This window comes from Anabrus simplex, chromosome 1 (genome assembly GCF_040414725.1).
Source record: "Anabrus simplex isolate iqAnaSimp1 chromosome 1, ASM4041472v1, whole genome shotgun sequence".
NCBI classification, from domain to species: Eukaryota; Metazoa; Arthropoda; class Insecta; order Orthoptera; family Tettigoniidae; genus Anabrus; species Anabrus simplex.
Genome location: NC_090265.1, coordinates 857,452,976 through 857,470,357, shown reverse-complemented (window position 1 = coordinate 857,470,357; position 17,382 = coordinate 857,452,976). Strand labels below are relative to the sequence as shown.

Here is a 17,382-nt window from a genome sequence, read left to right as displayed (position 1 = left end):
CATATGTATATTTTTATTTTTTACAATCTGCTTTACGTCGCACCAACACAGATAGGTCTTATGGCGACGGTGGGATAGATGATGATGATGATGATGATGCTTGTTGTTTAAAGGGGCCTAACATCGAAGGTCATCGGCCCCTGATGGGATAGAAAAGGGCTAGGAGTGGGAAGGAAGCGACCAGGTACAGCCTGGTGTGGAAATGGGAAACCACGGAAGACCATCTTCAGGGCTGCTGATAGTGGGGTTCGAATCCCCCAAATGCAAACTGACAGCTACGTGACCCAAAGCACGCAGCCACTTGCTCGATACATTCCTTGTACAATTACCATCGTCACCATAAGACCCACCTGTGTCGGTATGATGTAAAGAAAATTGTAATTAAAAAAATTACAAGGTATGTCGTACTCAAGGAAATCCTTCAATATATATTTACCCTATTGACCGTCATGTCTTGACGGGTTTCAGCTAGTGCTATTTTAAATTCTTCAGTTAACTTTGTCTTGTATCTGTATGATTTTGAAAAGATGCCCATTACAAAGATGTGCATGAAATAGTGCTCCTAAGTCAGGTATTTCCTGAAAACTAAGGTTTTTCTTGTAAATGTACAAATTTTACATTTGAGCAAGATAGTTGAGGAAATCAGAAACTATTATACTGACTAATAAAATCGAAAAGAAAAAATCAAGGCATTAGAGAGAGAAGATGGATCCATAGTACATGACAAAAAAGATCTTCAGAAGGTGATGGCGAAGTATTTTGAAAAACTTTATAATGAGGATGACTGCTCGGAGGAAGGAGATAAGAAAATGGAAATAATAGATGGAAAAAAAGAAGAGGAACTGATAACATGGTTGGAACCTGAAAGGGCAGTGAAAGCAATGACCAAACGTAAAGCAAGACAAATTCAATGCTGATGTGATTAAGGAAGCATTGGACTACAGTGGCTATATAGAGCCCTCAATGCCATATGGAACGATGAAAGGATACCTAAAGATTGGCAACAAGGAAGCATTGTACCACTGTTCAAAAAAGGAAATAGGAAGAAATGTGAAAATTATAGAGGTACCTATAACCCTATTATCACATGGGCTAAAAATAATGGATAAAGTCATAGACAAAAGACTGAGGGATATAATAGAAACACAGTTAGAGGAAGAACAATATGGCTTTAGACTGAATAGATCAACAATATATTGCGAACGATAATGGAAAAACATCTGGAAAGGAACAAGGAAATCATCTTCGTACTTTTGGATTTGGAAAAAGCTTATGATACAGTTAAAACATGCATGGAAATGCCTACCGAAAAGAAATGTACCAAAATCATTAATTAATAAGATGAAAATGTTGTATCATGAGAGTAGGGGAGTGGTGACTCAAACATTTTATGCTAAAAAAGGACTCAAACAAGGAAGTGCACTGTTGCATTATTGTTTATTATATTGATGGATGAAACCATAAAACGTGTAAAACAAGAGTATCAGTAGTGATGAAGTGAAGGCTTTGGTATTTGCAGATGATGTGGTGATTTGGGGAAAGTGAGAAAAGGAAGTACAAAGGAGAGTGGACAATTGAAATGAAAATCTGAAGGTTTGGAATGGTAATTTGTAAAAAGAAAACTGTAGTCATGCACTGTGGAAAAGAGAAAAAGAGAAGCCAAGTGAACATAGACGGAGAACGGTTAGAGAATGTAGAACAGTTTACATATATGGGTAGCATTTTATTAATGGAAGTAATGAAATCAACTCTGAAATTAATAACAGACTAAGTAAAGGTACAACATTTTATCATCAATCAGAGAGCTTTTATGGGATGACAAAGTACCCAAGAGAACGAAATTAACATTATATAAACAGTATTTCATACCAATTGTAACATATGGACTAGAAACGCTGGTAACTAATAAGAGACAAGATAGTAAGATCCAAGCAGTCGACATGAAATTTTTAAGAACATCGGTTAAAAAGACAAGAAGAGATAGAATTCAAAATATTAAAATCAGAGAAGAGCTAAATATAGAACTGTTAGTACAGAATATAGAGAAAGCAAGACTGAGATGGTTCAGACTTGTAATAAAGAATGGAAAAGAAATGGGTAGCAAGAAGGGAATTGGAAAGAGAAGTTAAAGGAAAGAGACCAGTTGGAAGACCGAGAAGAAGGTGAATGGAGCAGATTTGGAAGGACGTTAGAGAAGCTAGATTGGATGTGGCGAAAGTAATGGAGCAGGAAAAGTGGAAGGACAGAAAGGAATGGAGGAGGCTTGTTATCCACACCCGGGCGACTGGAGTGGGACATTGATGATGGTGATGATGATGATTTCTTCTCACTGAAAGATGCTGAACAAAATTAATATTTTAAAAACATAGAGAAACTATCCTCCTATGTTGAGTGCATTTATTACAAATAATTCAATGATACAGACATCTCCTTACACTGTCATGCTGAGATAATATATATATAATGAGATCAACATACAATAATAAGCTTTTGAAGTACCATACTTACAGAATATTTACAAGTTCCAGCACAGGATAATGTACAAACTAATTCGAGAAAGAACAGTGGATTATAGAGACAATAAGGTGACATTAATCACAGAAGCTGGCTAAGAAAACAAATAAGTATGGTACTTCCAGAGAGCAATATTATTTCATGATGGGCACAAGGACTAGATTGCAATTGTGATGAAGATGTGTTGAGTATGTTGTCTTAGTAACTACAACTGGTATTTCAGTTCGTTTAAGAAGAATGCTGTCACAATCCAGCAAAGGCATGAATGACATTCATACTAATGTGCGCATATATATTACAAAATCTCTTCATAATATTTCAGAGTAATAGTATTTTATAACAAATACCATTTATTATAACAGTTAAAATATTTCCCATGCTTATTTTAACAACATGTGCTTTTATAATTTTTACAAAAGAATTATCTTATTTTGTTCATTATTTATCAAATCCTTCAAAGTATATAACAAGAGTTAAGTCAAGAAATATCTAAAATACAAGATGAGATTCTTCCATTTGAGCTAGGTGCCCAAGATTTCACCTTGAGATCATATTTTCGATGTAGTAATATTGAAAAGACTCTAATCAAGTAGGCCAAATCATGTTTAAATTTCAATGAAGACAGGTTCAAGCTGAAGTTCAAGGCATCAGTTACATAAAACATTTATTTATGAAGTCAACTAATAAACAGGTAATTAGGGGAACATTTTGTTACGAACATGATGTATAATACAGTCATTTTTATCTCAGTCTTGAAAACATCTTCTTAGGTTCCAAGGAGAAAAACAAATTAATTAGAAAATAATATGTAACAATCATGAGTACAGATCATGACTGACAACAGAGAAATCTGAATTGAAAAAGGTGTAAAAGCAGCAACATGGTACAAATTTCCACCAGGAAGGCAGAGAGCTGGTCAATGCACACTAGAAAGAACAGGAAATGAACTGCTATATGGGAACCTAACAGAAAATTACATTTTGGAACGGAGATGATTGTGATGACAATGATCCAGAAATAAACTGTTGTAACGGTATTTCAATGACTGATTACCATCAATGCTCAATCGTATGTTAAAATTATCCTACACTTACTTACACATCTCTTTTGAAAACTTCACTCACATAACTGATAATACTACAGATTATGCAGATGCCTGAGCCTGAAGATGACCCAAAAGGCAACGAGGGCATGCCAGATGAATACTTGGTGTACTTGTACTGAATACACCACGTAGAAGTCTAGCAGTGTGAGGCAAAGGATGGTGCAGCTGTAGCAATCCTGATTCCATTTCGGGTAGTACAGTCTGCTTGAAAGCTTCTGAGCCATAGCGATGTCCACAGGAAAACACAAACAGCTGGTCAGGGCAACTGCCCGGTATATGATCTGCTCCACATATGCCCTAAATCAAAATAATGCAGCACACAAATACATGACAGCCATTAGTTTACATTAATAATGCACTGGTCAAAAGAGTAACTTATATATCAGAACCCTATATCACATTTGATAACAGAAATACCATACAATCCCGAATACCACCTGCCACCGAATAAGAGCCGCACCCTAAATTTGAGACGGCAAAATACGGAAAAAAAATCAAATAACTTACATACCTATTTAATTTTCTTCAAATATACCACAAATATACATTCAAACAGCTTACAATTAATAAAATCATCACAAAAATCATAAATAAAATCGGTCCAATACTCAGATCATTCACGATTCACCGTCGTCATCTGAAGTTTCGCCATAGGAACTTTCACAATTAAGTATTTATTATTTTCCACCTAGTTGATACAATGATTGCTTAAGGCAATATCTGGTTTTCTTCATTTCGACAATTACTTATAAACTGTATAATTTATAATTTTGACCTTTTTTAATGAATTATTAAGAAAAGAATATTCATTTAGGACATATTCTCTATGGAATATTGTACAAGTGTTTCCTTGACAACTGCTCTCAATTGTAGTAATAATTTATATATTTTCTCTTGAGTTTTTGTTTGTTTTAATGTTGTCAATCTTATGTTAATTTTAAGGACACTTCCTCTTAAGCATTACTTTGTCAATTTTATATATTTTTCATCTAAACAGTGTTATGTGGCTGAAGATGTTGATAAAATACGAAACATGTACCACTTTTAACCATTAAATTGCCTTAAGCAATCATTGTATCGACTAGGTGGAAAATAATAAATACTTAATTGTGAATTATTGAAGTGCGATACGGACCATGAAACTGATTTTATGTAATAGGAACTTTCGTCGCTGGCATCTTTTCACAAATAGTCGTCCTCACCACCATCCACTTGAAATTTCACATTTTTCTAAAGCTTTTGGACACTAGATTGTTGGGAATGCGCGCCCATGCGGTCTTGATCTAGCTGCATACTAGTCCCACTTCAGGCCTCTTCAATCATCCGGTTGGTGTTAACGCGTGATCACCATCAGACATCCATTCGGTGTACAATTGTTTCATTGCAGTTTTGAAAGGCCGGTTCATGCACACATCAAACAGCTGTAGAATAGAAGTGAGTCCACCGGGAATTATCGCAAGATCAGTTTTCCTCTCCTCGTCATATCTTTTACGGCGTCAGTTGTATGTCCTTGGTAATTGTCCAACACAAGCTTTTGTAACAAAACTCCCGGGCGACATTGCCAAACGCACTTCACCCAGTCCTCAACTAACACACTGTCCATCCAGCCGGACTCGTGTTCTAACAATAACACCGGACGGCAAGTTTCCTTTCGGAAGTGTTTTCCTTTTCAGAAACACATATGGACAGAGTTTGGTTCCATCCGATAATACGTACAACATTACCGTGCATCGTTGCTTTCTCTTACCACCTGTTCTGATGGTTACACTTTTAGAACCCTTCGTATCCACTGTATTTTACAACGGCATTTCAAAATAGACAGGTGTCTGGTCATCATTCTTAATTTGCGATAGCAAATAAGAATTTTGCTTCCTCAAATGAATTATGTGACACTGAAAGACCGTTAATTTTTCTTCATACGCCCCAGAGGGACGTTGTGAACTAGACGTACGTCTCCGAATGCACAATCCCTTTCTCTGACAAAAGTTTCGGATCCATCCGTGGCTTGCAGTAAAACCTTGTGTTTTGAGTTTTTTTTGAGATCTCTAATGCTTTCAATTGACACATTTCACTAGAAGCACATATCCTAACTCATGTTTTTCTATCACAAATTTGTGGAGTCGTTCTTCAATTTCCAGAAACACTGCACTCCGCCCGCGGAACGCTCTGTGATCGCCGTTACGTTTTAGAAGGTTTTCCTTCTTCTTCTGCCAATCACAAATACATGATTCATCAATATCGTACTTTCTGCCAACGGCATGATTTCCATATATTTCAGCTTCGCTTACAACTTGTAGTTTCTCACACACAGTAAATGACCGCAGATGCAGTTTTGAATCCATCACTTATTATCGAGACAACATTTTCACGGGACAGATACGGAACTCAAATGTGAGCGAGGTAGACTTCTGTAACCAACAGTCTCGACTCTCGCAAAATATGATATCCCGCGAGATCAGCTATTCGCGCACTCAGCATGCCAGCAATACTTGTGAAACAAATTACAATTGAGCATCCGCAGCAGCGGCTTTCATATTTACTGCATATTTGCCCATATTCTTTGATTTACCGTATTTCATTACCTGACATTTAGCGTTTACATGCAACTGTAACCGTAGAAAAAAATCGATCTTGTTTTCTAGAAAGCAACTAAAACACAATAAGACCTGAATGCCCGTTTACATTTGGTATATTGAGTACTGTAACCGTATTCAAATCTATTTCAATACTCCATGTAAACGAAGTAAATATTTACGATAATGAACGGCTTGAATACAACCCGCACCCAAGATTTAGAACCAATATTTTGGGGAAAAAGTGCGGGTGGTATTCGGGATTATACGGTATCTATTTTTTTTTTTTACAGGGGTGTGGTAATCACGGGGCCTCAACTAAGTATAGTGCCATGCATCCTCATAAAGAAAAAAATATTTTAAACAATAATTCCAAACAGAAATGAAATTATACTGAATACTAAAAGTGCATTTACCTCATGACTTAAGTTGATGTATGACTGTTCCACTGTATCACCCATATCAGTTGAACCACCTAATTTTTGTAAAATGGCTTCCATTAGTTGTTCTGGTGTTTGGGATGGTCCCTGGTAACAACCATTAACTCCATGAATGGGGCCCACATGCATTGCTGTAATTTTGGCCAGCAACTCAATATAATCTGGATAAGCCTTTCCTGTGGGAGAAGACAGAAATAATATTAGTAAACAGTAACTTACCTATCATCTCAAAAATTACATTAACATATCTTAAAAGCTCAACATATCTCAAACATCAAGTACCCACACCCACCGACCCCTGATACAGGTAATGTAAAGAAATAGATCCTTGAAATGTACTGGGATGAAAAAAATCACTGTGTACATCAATTTTTTCCAAGAAACAGATTTCAGTTGCTCCATTTCGGTGACAATTAATCTGAAGCAGCACAGACTTCAAATGACAGGCTGTACAAAATATGGTCAGGCCTAGATCATTTTATTAGTTTGTTTCAGGAACTACACACACCTAGGAAGGAATTTGAACTGGATGAAGGTATGGTGGCATGATGTGGTAGTTTACGTTCTGTGTATACAACTCAGGAAAGACTGTGAAGTATGGCATTATGATGTGAGTAGTGAGTGAGAGTGTTAGAGGTTACTTGTGCAATATGCAAATATATTATGGTAACTGCGGAAAGTTGACAGAAACAGTAGGGAAATGCTGCTGTTGTCTTTCAAGATAACTAATACAATATTGTGAAGTCAGAAGAATTGATGGAGAGAGGGGTAAGAGTTTGTGAGACAATACACACCAACAGGGGACTTACAAAGGACTTGCTTGCTAAAACTACACAGTTGAATAGAGGAGAGGTTGTACCGTATTTCCCGGCATAATCGTCGCCACCGTGTAATCGTCGTATCCCAATTAAAAAATCGGACTTTAAACATTTAATCGCATAATCGTCGCACGTCGAAATTTTGTTCACCAATCTGGTTAAAAGGTAAATGGAACTGCAATGTAAGTTGCACATGAATGCGCAATTTAAATACGTGTATGATTTATGGGCAATTTGGCAACACAGTCACATTTGCGAGATGCTGCATAACGTATAAATAAATAATACCGGTATATGAACGACGCATGGCTTACCGGTAGGCTATCGGCAGTTTGACAACGTGGTCGCGAGACAGTGTACAATTTATTCACCACCTACATATTATGAGTTCTCATTTAAAATACGTAAGGCTGTAAGTTATCGCTTATCGGCAACGTCGCCAGGAAATACCGGTACCAACACATACTTGTCTTCTAGTAGACAACATCAACATCAAGATCTGTAATTATGCCAGAGCCATCCTTTCGTAAGATACAGTTTCATGAAAAACGTGTGATCGACGCTTATGCCGGGAAATACGGTACAACCTCTCCTCTCTTCAAATGTGTAGTTTTGGTAAGCAAGTCCTTTGTACGTCCCCTGTTGGTATGTATTGTCCCACAAACTCTTATCCCTCAAGATTATGGTTTCGAATATACGTATCGATCCTCAAGTTCACAAATGCATTATATTCAGTTCTGCCCATCACTAATTACAATCAAATTGGAAAGAGAAAAAATATCATTAACACTTCCGAAATTATGATTATTCACGACCTTGAGCTCAACTGGAAAGCGCGCTCGCTGTAAAAGTCGGTACGAGTGCGAAATGTCACAAAGTTTTTAAATGTAATGTGCGCTGGTTTTTATAACATTTTAACACAAAAACGTGAAATTCCCAGTCTTATATTAGGACGAAAACAGTAATAGGCAGTCCCAAAACCTCCCGTGGCTTTATGTATGTAAGGTGCAACATCTGTTCTGGTCTCAATAACATAATCGTGCCCTTCAAAAGACTACATTTTCAGCAGGTTAATCTTCTACATATGTTTTTCTTCTGGGACTTGGTTGTTCTTAGCCTTCATGTTGGCAGATTGTCAGTGACTTGTAGCATGAAGTCTAAGGCTTGACTTATTTCCAGGATAAGCTTTCTTGCAAAGTACAAAGGCATTAAACAATGCACATTGTAATAAATAAAATAATACCTTCTTCATCCATCTCACTTTTTTTTAAATACTGTAAATGTGTAACAACGGAAGAACTGATCAGTGTAGTATACCCCACTTTGGAACACCATCTACAATACGAGCATCGTGAATGGTTCTAATCATCTTTACCATATGCTTGTCTTTCCAGAGCAAGAAAAGCCCTTTCTGTGAAATACCGTATTTCACTTTTTATACCAAAATTTTCGAAAAAATAGTAGGGTGCGACCATTATACGAAGAATTTTTAATACCAGTATTTGTATTACTCTAAAAATTTATTTATAACTAAATTGTATTTGATACAAATTTAAGATGCACATAATACTTGCGTTTATACATCAGAATAATTAAAATAGTCTAAAAAAATTCATAATTATTCGCAACAATTTGGCGAACGTTTTTCCAACCTGAAAATAAAAATGAACGTATTAAGTTAATTGTCATTAATTTGAGTATTAAAGTTAAAATATTACACTTGCAAAAAATGATCGCTTTGTTGTGAAATACGGACTTACCGGTACACAATTTATTCCAAATCTTCTGTGTCACTATCGCAGGTTTGAGTATCTGATGCGCTGTCCTCACCGCTATTAATACCAGTATCAGCTTCTTCGTCTCTCTGCCACACTGCGTCATCTTCGGATCCGTCTAGTGCATTCAAAATCCCAGTCCTTCTGAAGCTCTTGGAGACTAGTTCAGGTGGTATAAGATCCCAACTCTTCATCACCCATGAGCATAACAAGTCCAAGTGTTGATGCCTGATATTTCCAGTGGGCGTCAATTGCTGATCGCCGCTCATCATCCACTCGTTGTAAAATCGACTTAAGTGGTCTTAAAAAGGGTTTATTAATACATACGTCTAGTGGCTGCAAAGGAGATGTTAGGCCACCAGGAATGACTATCTGTCGTGTCTTATTTTTTACCGAGAAGTTGCTTCACGTCGTTCACGAGGTGACCACAGAAACTATCTAAAACAAGCAGAGCTGGTTGTTTTAGTAGTGCACTGGGTCTTCTATCCCACACAGTTTTAACCCAGTCCAGCATGAGTTCTACGTCCATCCGACCCTTTGGTTGCACTCGTACATGAATTCCACGGGGAAACATATATTCTTAGGCATTGTTTTCCTCTTGAAAATGATACAAGGCATCAACTTTCTTCCATCAGCTGTAATGGTTAGCATTGCCGTGCATCGCAACTTCTCACTACCACTGGTTTTCATTAATACACTCCGTGATCCTTTTAGCGCAATAGTGCTGTTGCGAGGCATATCAAAAAAGATTGGAGTCTGATCGACATTACCGATTTGAGAAAGTACGTACGAAGTTTCCTTGCACAAACGTATGACAAATTGGTGAAAATTTACAATCTTGTCCGTGTAATCAGCCGGCAACTTTTGGCAATGACAGATTGTGTCGTCGCATGAACCCCTTAATCCACCCATGACTCGCCTTAAACTGAGTTATGTTGTGTTTGTGCGCTATCTCCCGTCCCTTAATTTGTAACATTTCATATGATACACTGCAGCCATTGCTATGTATTTCATTGGTGTACATAAACACTTCTTCGTCAATTACAGGAAACTTCCCTGTTTTAGGACCTCTAAATGCATGTCTAGAAGGGTTTGTGCTTTTTAGCTTGTTTTTTCATTTCCGCCAGTCACGCACCAACTTTTCACTCACTGAAAATTTTCTTTCTGCAGCTCTGTTCCCGTGCTGTTCAGCGAAGGCAATTACACTTAGCTTGAAGCCCGCAGAATAGTTTCTATAAATGCTTCACACGTTAATGTTTTGCAATATAAATGACTTTCCGTAATTGTTCACTATTAAAACAAATTATTTCTACAAACACCCCAAACACAAATTAAAAACTTAAATTCTCACGCACACATGTCTACAGTAATCACGTCAGTCACAAACAAATAAATGCAACTGTGATCTGTCCATTCCAGAGCAGCCAATACTGTTAGGCAGCAAGGAAGCATGCAGCAATTTGTTTTCAGTTGAGATCGTTGGTTGCGACACACTAGTGCGCTTGCGCTAAGCTCACAAACCAGAGCACGGATGTCTTCATACATCGTTCTAGCTAGCGTGGTGTAGATCTACTGTAGTCGATCGTGTTCCGAGACGTCAGTAACAAACATTCATTTTTCAATTTCTTTTAAACATACGGTAATTAGGTTAATATTTCTTCCCAGTTATTGATGATCTTACATTACGTTACTGAGGAGTTTATAAAATAAAACTTTAATACCATTGGATAATAATTATCTTGACTGCTTGGGTAAAAGTTTTCATCCCATGCCCGGATACTTATGACGTAGTAGTAAGATAAGAATCTAGCGATGACAACTGAGACATCGTAAATAATTCGGCTACCGAACTCGATAGCTGCAGTCGCTTAAGTGCGGCCAGTATCCAGTAATCGGGAGATAGTGGGTTCGAGCCCCACTGTCGGCAGCCCTGAAGATGGTTTTCCGTGGTTTCCCATTTTCACACCAGGCAAATGCCGGGGCTGTACCTTAATTAAGGCCACGGCCGCTTCCTTCCAATTCCTAGGCCTTTCCTATCCCATCGTCGCCATAAGACATATCTGTGTCGGTGCGACGTAAAACAAATAGCAAAAAAAAAAAAATCGGCTGACCGTGAGCTGAATAATTCTGTGGAAATCTGCATTATCGTCTTGGATTTCACTTTGTGTACAATAAAGCAGGAGTCGGCCCCATGGTGTAGGGGTAGTGTGCCTGCCTCTTACACGGAGACCGCGGGTTCAATTCACGACCGGGTCAGGGAATTTTACCTGTATCTGAGGGCTGGTTCGAGGTCCACTCAACCTACGTGATTACAATTGAGGAGCTCTCTGATGGTGAGATGGCGGCCCCAGTCTAGAGAGCCAAGAATAACGGCCGTGAGGATTCGTCGTGCTGACCACATGACATCTCGTAATCTGCAGGACTTCGGGGAGAGCAGCGGTTGCTTACTAGGCCAAGGTCCTTCGCGACTGTTGCGCCGGGGGGGGGTTGTAATAATGCAGAATTCTATCAGACCTCTTGTCTACTAGAAGACAAGTATGTGTTGGTACCGGTATTTCCTGGCGACGTTGCCGATAAGCGATAACTTACAGCCTTACGTATTTCAAATGAGAACTCATAATATGTAGGGGGTGAATAAATTGTACACGGTCTCACGACCACGTTGTCAAACTGCTGATAGCCTACCAGTAAGCCATGCGTCGTACATATACTGGTATTATTTATTTATACGTTATGCAACATCTCGCAAATGTGACTGTGTTGCCAAATTGCCTATAAACCATACATGTATTTAAATTGCGCATTCATGTGCAACTTACATTGAGTTCCATTTACCTTTTAACCAGATTGGTGAACAAAATTTCGACGTGCGACGATTATGCGATTAAATGTTTAAAGTCAGATTTTTGTATTGAAAATAAAGGATGCGACGATTACACGGTGGCGACGATTATGCCAGGAAATACGGTACAACCTCTCCTCTCTTCAACTGTGTAGTTTTGGCAAGCAAGTCCTTTGTAAGTCCCCTGTTGGTATGTATTGTCCCACAAACTCTTACCCCTCTCTCCATCAATTCTTCTGACTTCACAATATTGTATTAGTTGTCTTGAAAGACAACAACAGCAATTTCCCTACTGTTTCCGTCAACTTTCCGCAGTTACCATAATATATTTGCATATTGCACAAGTAACCTCTAACACTCTCACTCACTACTCACATCATGCCACCATATGATACACTGCAGCTATTGCTACGTATTTCATTTAAAGATAAAAACTTCATTGTTCCGTATTGAAATTATTGATGTTAAATATTAAATAATTGAAAAGGAGGTTCAACCTATTCAATACTTAAAAGAAAGAAATGCAGTAATCACATTCCTATTTAAATGGGACCGGTTTCGACCTTAGTCCAGGTCATCATCAGCCGTAAAAACATGTACAATGTTTATGAATATTGGAGGTCAGTTTCACACTTTGATAGGCACAAAGACACGACACCACATTCTGTCATGCACAAAGTCACAACACTATCAACTAATATACGAAGATCAAAAATAACTTGAAGTCGCAGACGAATAGATTTGTAGTAGAAAGCCGCCAGCTCCTGGTGATCAGCGCGGCACATTGAAGGTCATGCGCTGCGGTCGAACGCCAAAGTATAGTGGAGAATGTTTTGAAGGTCTAGAATTTGTCACGGTTGCGGGAAGTTAAGTACGTATATAAAAAATATACGACGCAAATCAGTATAATTGAATGAGTACTTGTACTCCTGCTAAGTTCTTGGAAAACAGTTGACTTGAAAAAACAATTGTAGAGAGAAGAAAAAATGTAGTAAAAAGCACAATATCGGAAAACAAATGAAAACTTATATGCACAGTGTGCTATTTTTAAAATGAAAAATCATTTTTAAACAACAGATTATACGAAACACATCTAGAAATTGCTAATCTTCTCCCGAGTGCACAATGGAACCTCTTCCTAACTCAAGTAGACAATAAATTATTTCATGTACTGTCAATCAAACAACAAACCCTAGAGAAAAAACTCAAAATTCTTAAGAACAACTCTTCTTCACATAAATTCCAGTTTAAGAACCGTAACACACCCTCTAAAACTATTGAACAATTCCACCCTCCCATCGTAAATCTAAAACAACTCTGAGTGATGATGAAAACTCAATTCTTTCGAAGGGCTTCAAACACAATTGGCCCAATCTCAACACTTTCAATGTAGCCACCAATTTAATTATTAAATCTGACATAGCCATTAACAAAATGCCAACAGATGAACAAGATGAAATCAGATATGAAGTAAAAAGGAAACTTGAAAAAAATCTTCATTAACAATAACAAAAACACTTCTCTTATTATTATTATTATTAATAATAATAATAACAAAAACACTTCTCTTATTATTATTATTATTAATAATAATAATAATAATAATAATAATAATAATAATAATAATTTAATTAAAGATAATAAAACCATTTCAGATCTTAAAAAGAAAATCAATGACAATAATCTCATTATCACCAAATCTGATAAAGGCAACACTACTGTCATAATGGATAAAACTGACTACTTAGATAAAACCAAAAACTTTTTCAGTGACCCTTCTTTTTCTATAATAAAAAAAGACCCAACTGCAAAAATCCAATGCCTACTCAAACATACTTTAAAAAACACTTCCTTTCTCCTCACAGATCAAGAAAAAACTAAACTAATAAACATGAACCCTGGACTACCCACTGCCAAAGCCCTCCCTAAAATTCACAAAACTAACATTCCTATCCGTCCAATTATCAATTACAGACCCAGTCCCCTATACAACACTTCTAAATTCATCCAAACATTTTTACTAAAAAATTATCGATTTTTATCCAACAAATCTATCAAAAACACTTCTGATCTAATCAACAAATTAAAGAATTTTGAAATCCAACCAAATTTTTCTCTCCATTCTTTTGACATTGTCAACATGTACCCTAGTATTCCAATTCCAAAATTATTCCCCATTATAAACAACAACCTAAACAAATTCAGTAACCTAAGTAAACTTGAAATTCAAGACTTCATGTCTATTTTAAAATTAGTTCTCAACAATAATTATTTTACCTTTGACAACACCATTTATCAACAAGATGGCTTGGCTATGGGCTCATCTGCTTCTGGCATTCTTGCTGAAATTTACCTCGACTTCTTAGAAAACACAAGAATTAATAATAATAATAATAATTTCTCCAACATCCTCTTTTGGGAGAGATATGTCGATGACACATTAGTAATATTAAATGAGGAATCAACCAACGCAGCCTCTACACTTCTTCATCTCAACAACTTAGACTCTAACATTAAATTCACCCTCGAATCAGAACACAACCAAACTCTTAATTTTCTAGACCTAACTATTACTAGACATCCTTCTTCTTTATCTTACAAAATTTTCAGAAAACCAACCCAAACAGCAACTACAATAAGACAAGATTCTTCGCACCCCCAAGCTCATAAACGTGCTACTTATAACAGCTTAATTTTTCGTGCTTTCAACACCCCTATGTCCAAAAAAGATTTAAATTATGAATTAAACACCATCCGCAACATTGCTAAATTTAATGGCTTTAACAACTCCTTCATTAACCGCATCATCAACAAATTCAAACACCGTCCAAAAACCACTTTATCTAAAGAAACAATTAAACCAACTGCTTTTTCCACCTTCACTTTCACTCAGGATGCTTATAAAATAACTAATATTTTTAAAAAACATAATATGAAAATTTCTTTTAGAACTAACAATAGAAGTCTTGATATCTTACACAACTCTAAATCTCTAAATAAGTCTAATGCTTTTTCTAAATCTGGTGTATACAGATTTAAATGCAACAACTGCAATTCCTCCTACGTCGGACAAACTGGCCGCAACTTCAATATCAGGTACTCTGAACATGTCAACGCCATTAAATACAACAGATTCTCTGCCATAGGACAGCACATACAAGACTCCAAGCATAGTTTCACCAGTATTGACAATGACATAAATATACTTAAAATCATTAACAAAGGCCCCCTCTTAAACATTACTGAAAATTGCTTTATCCACCTTGACCAGTACTTCAACCCTAATTTCAATTTAAACGACATTTCTGAAAAACCCAATATCCTTTTTGACTTCCTAATTCTTCTTCTCAAAAATTCCAAATTCCAAAACCCCAATTCTATTTTCCATGCCTTACATAGTTCCCACCCACATTCTCTACCTCCAATAACCCACCCTCCTAACCCACCCTAAACTACCCCTCCTTTATTTCCCTATCTTATCCTTCCTCATTACCATCTAACTTCAATTTCTTTTATTCTTTCTCTTATTTCACTATCACTCTTCCTCGTTTAATTTATTCTTCCTTCTCTATTAAAAAAAACCACGACCTTCATTTCGGTTCTCCTCTTTCAAATTTTAACTCTTGTCTTGCGCCAACTTCGACTACTTCAATCATAACCTAAAAATTTTCATTTAAAAAATAGCGCACTGTGCATATAAGTTTTCATTTGTTTTCCGATATTGCGCTTTTTACTACATTTTTTCTTCTCTCTACAATTGTTTTTTCAAGTCAACTGTTTTCCAAGAACTTAGCAGGAGTACAAGTACTCATTCAATTATACTGATTTGCATCGTATATTTTTTATATACGTACTTAAATTCCCGCAACCGTGACAAATTCTAGACCTTCAAAACATTCTCCACTATACTTTGGCGTTCGACCGCAGCGCATGACCTTCAATGTGCCGCGCTGATCACCAGGAGCTGGCGGCTTTCTACTACAAATCTATTCGTCTGCGACTTCAAGTTATTTTTGATCTTCGTATATTAGTTGATAGTGTTGTGACTTTGTGCATGACAGAATGTGGTGTCGTGTCTTTGTGCCTATCAAAGTGTGAAACTGACCTCCAATATTCATAAACATTGTACATGTTTTTACGGCTGATGATGACCTGGACTAAGGTCGAAACCGGTCCCATTTAAATAGGAATGTGATTACTGCATTTCTTTCTTTTAAGTATTGAATAGGTTGAACCTCCTTTTCAATTATTTAATTTTTAACGTATTTCATTGACGTACATAAACACTTCTTGCTGATTAACAATAATTACTTTACTTTCGATAATATCATTTATAAGCAGAATGGTCTGGCAATGGGGTCACCGGCCTCATAGATTTTGGCAGAGATTTATTTAGATTTTTTGAAAATAATGCTATAGTCAACAATTTAACGTTCAGTAATATTCATTTCTGGGCCAGATATGTGGACGATACGTTCATAATTCTCGATTAACGGTCCACAGATGCAAAATCTACCCTTGATAACCTGAACAGTTTAGATCAAGATATAAAATTTACCTTAGAATTCGAGAATAATAATCATTTATATTTTTTGGACTTAACAATTACTCAATCACTTTCTTTTTTTCATATAATATCTATAGAAAACCGAATCAGACTGCTATCACCATCAGGAACGATTCTTCCCATCCTCAGGCTAATAAAAATGCCACTTACAATAGTCTGGTTGACAGAGCCTTTAGAGTTCCTGTGTCAAAAAAAAATTAAGTAAAGAACTCAATTTAATTTGTGCAATAGCTAGAAACAATGGTTTCAAGAATGTCTTCATTGAGAGAATCATTAAGAAGTTTAAGTACCGTCCTAATACCACCCTTCTGAGAAGAAAACCCAAAGCTAATACTTTTCGACCTTCACCTTTACAAATAAAATACACAATATCACCAACGTCTTCAAAAAGCATAACACCAAGATTTCTTATAGAACTAATAATAGAAGCATTGACATCCTGCATAACTCCACTTCAATAAATAAAAATAATGTTTTTCATAGTTCTGGAGTGTACAGATTATGCTGGCATGACTGCAGCAGTTCTTATCTGGGACAAACAGGAAGAAATTTTAAAATCAGATACGCAGAACATGTTAATGCCATCAGATACAATAAGTTTTCAGCAACGGGGCAGCATATGAAAGATTTTCAGCATAACTTTACTAATATTGATCAGGATATCACAGTTCTACAGGTTCTCAATAAAGGTACTTTGCTTGATATCACTGAGAGTTGTTTCATTCACCTGGATCAATATTTTAATTCT

The 17,382-nt window shown here is 36.6% G+C and overlaps 1 protein-coding gene across 1 annotated transcript in view; it reads right to left on the bottom strand.

Annotated features, from left to right (window-relative positions):
• Window positions 1–2,398: 2,398 nt before the first annotated feature.
• The window catches only part of ca (claret), a 367,006-nt gene continuing 352,022 nt past the window's right edge, over window positions 2,399–17,382 (bottom strand). The window contains exons 30-31 of the mRNA XM_067136443.2: window positions 6,609–6,808; window positions 2,399–3,916 (exon numbers count right to left, since the gene is read on the bottom strand). Coding sequence (XP_066992544.2) covers window positions 3,659–3,916; window positions 6,609–6,808 — 458 coding nt within the window. The 3' untranslated portion in view covers window positions 2,399–3,658. The remainder of the gene's footprint in view (window positions 3,917–6,608; window positions 6,809–17,382) is intronic.